Here is a 6010-nt window from a genome sequence, read left to right as displayed (position 1 = left end):
ATCACATGGGAGGAAGGTCCTGCCGTATGACGTCATTCTAGGGGGCGTGGCGTGGCGTGACGTCACCACGTCGTCGTTAAAAGAAACCGTTTCGACAGAGAGGTGTTCTGTTGGGAGGTCAGCTCGATCATCTTGTGTGCACGGTTATGAGGCAGCAGATCAAACTACAGGGCAGTGCTCCATGGGGATTTCGCCTCACCGGGGGGAGAGACCTCGAGCAACCGCTGGTCATCACCAGGGTAGGGTGTGCAGTAGTGTGAGTGAGTGAGTGAGTGAGTTCTTTTGAAAGTGTAAAGGTATTCCCGGTGATCCTGGAGTTCTGCAGTAACCGCACGTTGGTTACTTACTATCGTTCTGCTGTAGTTTAGTAATAGTTATCCGAGTTTAGTAGTAGTAACTAAGACACGACAAGCGTACAGAGGTAGTTTGGTGGACTTTGTAATTTGCTGCGTGAAGCTTGTGCTGCAACGTCAGTAGTGTGAAAAAAGTTCGTACCACGAGGACTGGAGGGATCGCCCCTCCCCCTTCCACTCTCTGCCCCTCCCCCTTTCCACTCTCCCCCCCTCCTCTCCCTTTCCACTCTCCCCCCCTCCTCTCCCTTTCCACTCTCCCCCTCCTCTCCCTTTCCACTCTCCCCCCTCCTCCCCCTTTCCACTCTCCCCCTCCTCCCCCTTTCCACTCTCCCCCCCTCCTCCCCCTTTCCACTCTCCCCCCTCCTCCCCCTTTCCACTCTCCCCCTCCTCCCCCTTTCCACTCTCCCCCTCCTCCCCCTTTCCACTCTCCCCCTCCTCCCCCTTTCCACTCTCCCCCCTCCTCCCCCTTTCCACTCTCCCCCCTCCTCCCCCTTTCCACTCTCCCCCCTCCTCCCCTTTCCACTCTCCCCCTCCTCCCCCTTTCCACTCTCCCCCCCTCCTCCCCCTTTCCACTCTCCCCCCTCCTCCCCCTTTCCACTCTCCCCCCTCCTCCCCCTTTCCACTCTCCCCCTCCTCCCCCTTTCCACTCTCCCCCTCCTCCCCCTTTCCACTCTCCCCCTCCTCCCCCTTTCCACTCTCCCCCCTCCTCCCCCTTTCCACTCTCCCCCCTCCTCCCCCTTTCCACTCTCCCCCTCCTCCCCCTTTCCACTCTCCCCCCTCCTCCCCCTTTCCACTCTCCCCCTCCTCCCCCTTTCCACTCTCCCCCCTCCTCCCCCTTCCACTCTCCCCCCTCCCCCCTTCCACTCTCCACTCTCCCCCCTCCCCCTTCCACTCTCCCCCCTCCACTCTCCCCCCCATCCCCAAAATATTCATAAATGTTCTTCTCCTTACTCACACCTCCTCTATCCTCTCCATCCTCGAACGATGCCTTCCCTTGATCTTTTTCTCACTTGTATCTGCATTTCTCCTCTTTATCTCCATTTTAAAGTTTTTCTCTTAATTGTAGCCCCCACCCTTCCTCCCCATTGTGTGTACATAATAAATGGATGGCCTCTCTGATCAGTCTGGCACCGGACACCATGGGGAATTGTTAAAGGTCAGGTATGGGAGCATGCGCCGGAGCATCGCGTCACCACGTCCACTTTCCGCTTTTATACTCGAGGGGCCTCCGTCTGGCAATCCTGGCCCATCCCCATCTCCTTGAGATGCCGATGAAGGTCAGCAAGGTCAAGGTCAGCAAGGTCAAGGTCAAGGATGAAAGGTCAGCAAACTCTAAAAACTCCTCCCCCGTTTTTTAACATCGTAAGACTCATGAAGGAGCTTGTGCATGAATGGCATGTCTGACGAGCACTTTGGAAAACGTCATTGTACTTTTCGTCCAATCACAAGGATCCTCGTAAACTTAAACAGTTTGTCTGATTTGAAACTGGGGTCACAGCATGCTGAACTGTTCGGATGGTAACCGTCATTGGTGTTTTAAAATCCTTTTTTGGAGGGGGGGGGAGAGATTTTAATTACTAATGTTACTATTGAATAGTTCCACTTGTTTTAACCTTTTCATTTTTCATGTCCCCATGTGGGTCGACGTGAAGTCTCGTTTGGAAATGGCTGGAACAGTTGGCTGATGTTTCCTGAGTCTTGGTGCTCGGGGAAGCCTCGATCAAAGGTTAATTGTGACTCGATTTAAAGAGCGTTTATCTGTGGATTTATGATTTTGCACTTTCCAAAGCAAAGTTTAATTGCTTTTTATTTATTTCTGATTGTCTCAGGAAAATAAAGTGTGATTGTGATGGAATATTTTACTTTGTACTCTTCTGCAAGGCGACCTTTTTATGGTGGCACGCACACACGCAGTTGGATGCTTTGAGACCTGGGAAAGCTTCACTCCACCGTCTGAAACCCTCATGTGTAGATAACAACCGACGACGCATGCTTAGTACCTTTATATGCACCAAAAATGGAGAAATGATTACTTATTTTAGCCCTCATGTGACGAAGTACCTTTTCGACAACTATGACTCAGCCTGGTGTTGGCTTATTGGTGAAGGTTGCTGGCTGGAAATCATAGGGTCTTGAATTCAAGCCCGTCAGCTGTTAACTTAACACCGGGTGGGTTGACTCGTATCATCCTTCCGAGGTTGGCGAAATGAGTATGAGCTTGCTGGTAATAGAGGTATTGCATCAGTTGCACAGCTGAGCTTCCAGAAAAGAAAAAAAAAAATGTAGCCACAGGTTGCATACGAAACGTCAACAACCACGACCTCTCGGACTACTTCAACGAGTCTATTCCCACCTTCTTGCAGGGTCTGCTGGCAAAGGGTTTTTTTTTTTTTTGCCAAAATCTTTAACAAATAGTGGGGCAGATAACAGCAATTGTTGAGAGGAATCGTGCAAATGACGATACAAGCATCAAATTTGGCACATTTGTTCTCCAGGGGATTCTAATCAAATCTGCCCGATTGACCATTTGAAAATCGAAATTTTGAAAAATTTGAAAAAAAAAAACAAAAAACTTCAAAAAAGTCAAGATCACGAATCAATGTTGGATGCTGGCTGAGATTGGTGAATGTTTCAGAAACATCATCAAAGACGTTCCAAGTCTGCCATGCAGTTTTCTTCCCTTTACCGCGGAAGGCAGACACGACGTCACATCCAGTGAACGCATGGAAGTATGGGATCCCTCTAACTTTCTCAGGCCCTATTGCAGAAACTACCTCATGGACTGGAATCCATCGCGCCTTGGCTCCTTGGCCAAAGGCAATCCACGTGTTCTCAAGACCTAGTTCCTGTAAGGATGGCAGTACAGATATTGCTATGACTAGTACGTCCGTGTCGTTAGCCTTAATGATAATGGACTTGCTACCATCCGTCGTTGCATCCCTGGCGTGTACAAATATTCGAGTGTCAGCTTCTTCATGACAACATGGAGACACAGCATCCAGTGACTTCCTTGTGTTGCTAATGGCATCTTCTCCTTTTGTGACAATGACTGTGCTTGTCGTCTGTGCTTCACACATCTTTTCCGCAAAGAAGTGAAACGGTTCAGTCTTGTTGCTGTCATGTTGAAGAAAGCTTCTCCAGTAACTTGGGGTCTTACTGATTCCTTGCCCCCCTTTTCAACCTTGCCGCGGACTTCAGACTTGACTTCTTGTACACATCAAACACTACGTCCACCCCCTCGAACCTGGCACCATAGGATTCTACCTTTGGGATGATGTCTTCTTTAGCATAATCATCAAATATCTTTAAAGTGTGCGGAGGTAGGGCATTGATAAGTGCTGAGCCATCAATGATGAATGCATCTCCCCTTGCTTCTCTGTCTGGGTTGTTCACTTGCGCTTCAAGAATTTCAGCCAGCTGTGACTTCAAATTTTTTTTCAAATTGCCAATCGGGCAGATTTGATCAGAAAGCCCTGCAGAACAGAAATGCCAAATTTGATGCTTGTATCATAATTTGCACGATTTTTCTACTATCTACTCCACTAAAACCACCTGGCTCAGCCTGATGTTTGGCAAGAATTTGTAATTTGTTTCAGGGTGATGAAAATAACTCGTCTCCTATTCACAAAAGGCACCATGGAATCATCAACATCCACTGGCTACTAATGCTAATAGATGGGACGCGCTGTTTATTGTCGGTCTGAGAAACGGCACGGTTTGTGACGCAACACCCTGCATGTGAATTGCCAATCCAACAGATTTCAGCCAGGTCGGTACTTGAACCTCGACTTGACGGCTCCAAGGTAAGTACGCTACCTGCACGCCATCATGTCAGACAAGTACATTTTCTTTACATTATTTAATCTTACCAGAAACCTTTTGCCATTTTTCTTATTTGCAAACAAAACATCAGATTAGGCTTGATTGAATGTTATTGTTTTATATATATATATATATATATATACTTGGGGGCTCATCAATCCATTTGACCAACTATTCATTGGTCTTCCCAGCCTTGGGTGTTTTTTTACTAGTCTGAGCAAAAACAATGGGTTTCCCAGCATGGACGCTTTGGAAGTGTAATAATCATAATAACAAAAATTAGAGGTATTTTGGCATCTCAGAGGTCTTAAAGGGTCTTCAAAGGTCGAAGGGGTCTGGTTGAATGGTATAACAGTCAGGATATGCATCTGTGGCTGCTCACCACAACAGTCAGGAGGTGCGTCTGATGTATAAACAACGAATGTGGTCAATGTTGTCATCATTGATTCGATATGCCATCCTGATGTCGGGTGTGGGAGCATGTGCTGGAGTAGCACATCGTTACATCCACTTTCCACCGGTACTCCAGGGGACTCAGTCTGGCCCATCTCCATCTCCTTGAGATGCTGATCAACGCACCTCCTAACTGTTGTGGTGAGCATCACCAGGGATGCTCACCATAGCAGTCAGGATATGCGTCTGATGCATTAACATCATTGGTTAGTTATCGGAATGCCATCCTCATGAGGGCAAATAAGCCCGAAATCCAGAACGGTGTCCCTGGTTGATGTTTCACTGATGTTGACCATATAATCTTTGTCTGTTTGACAGTCACCAGGCTGAGGCCACTGTGTTGGAGGTGACACTTTGGTGTAGGACTGTGTCCATTGGGGATCGGGGGAGTGCTTGTCACACTCCTCATGTTTCGATTTACTTGCCGATCACATCACGTTCCTTCTAGTTGAATGGTTTGCATTAACAGGAACAATCGTTTGGATGGCAGACGGATGGTTGTTCTGTGTGGATTATGCGGTTTTACCGTGAGACGTAATCTGCGGCGATGCTCACCATAAGTCAGATGGCGCGTCTATGTATACGTGTGTGTATTTCTACACGTACACACACGTACACACACGTACACACACCATCACACCATATATATGTATACACACACACACACACACACACACACACACACACACACACACACACACACACACACACACACACACACACACACACACACACACACACACACACACACACACACACACACACACACACACACACACACACCATATATATATATATATATATATATATACACACATGCACACTATCTCTGTATACGCATGCACACACACATGCACACTATATATGTATATACACACACGCGCCCGCACACTATATATGTATACGCACACTGTATATGTGCATGGCTCACAAAGTGGGTATGCTGTGGTATGTTTGTGGGAAATTGCACATAAAATATGATGAGGTACTTAGACAAACCATCGATGTTCAGAAATGAAAGTGGACATCTTGGGGAACCTGTAGAAACCAGCAATATCATACTCTCCATTTCCCTGTTTTATTAAAGATTAATTAAAGCAACAGAATATGGGAATTGTAACCTTAGAAATGTTACAGTTTGATTGGTAAAAAATTATTTTATTGTACGTTTCTTATGTGACAGTTATTTTGAGTGTGGTGACCCAGAATGTGAACTTTGATGTCTCTTTTATGTTTTGATGATGTTCTGTCTCCCTATTCGGGTTTTCTGGCATCTACCATATCTGATGAAATAATGGATTCGTACATAACGCTTAGTGTCCACTGCATCGAGAAAAATAAGGAGTCCAGTGTTGATAATGTTTCTGATGATTTTTATTCCA

General features: G+C 46.7%; 1 protein-coding gene across 4 annotated transcripts in view; it reads left to right on the top strand.

Moving 5' to 3' along the window:
• Window positions 1-31: 31 nt before the first annotated feature.
• The window catches only part of LOC147027000 (PDZ and LIM domain protein 3-like), a 104154-nt gene continuing 98175 nt past the window's right edge, over window positions 32-6010 (top strand). For 3 of the 4 annotated variants that reach the window (XM_085883006.1, XM_085883003.1, XM_085883005.1), the window contains exon 1: window positions 32-239. In XM_085883006.1, the coding sequence (XP_085739132.1) occupies window positions 147-239 (93 nt within the window). In that variant the 5' untranslated portion in view covers window positions 32-146. Of the gene's footprint in view, window positions 240-1652; window positions 1675-2005; window positions 2080-6010 lie in introns of those variants that run through there. The other variant, XM_085883004.1, reaches the window with a different exon arrangement.

The sequence above is a fragment of the Eptatretus burgeri genome, chromosome 5 (assembly GCF_056783735.1).
Source record: "Eptatretus burgeri isolate ZD-2024b chromosome 5, Ebu_testis_v1, whole genome shotgun sequence".
Classification (NCBI taxonomy): Eukaryota; Metazoa; Chordata; class Myxini; order Myxiniformes; family Myxinidae; genus Eptatretus; species Eptatretus burgeri.
This window is presented reverse-complemented; position numbering and strand designations above follow the sequence as displayed.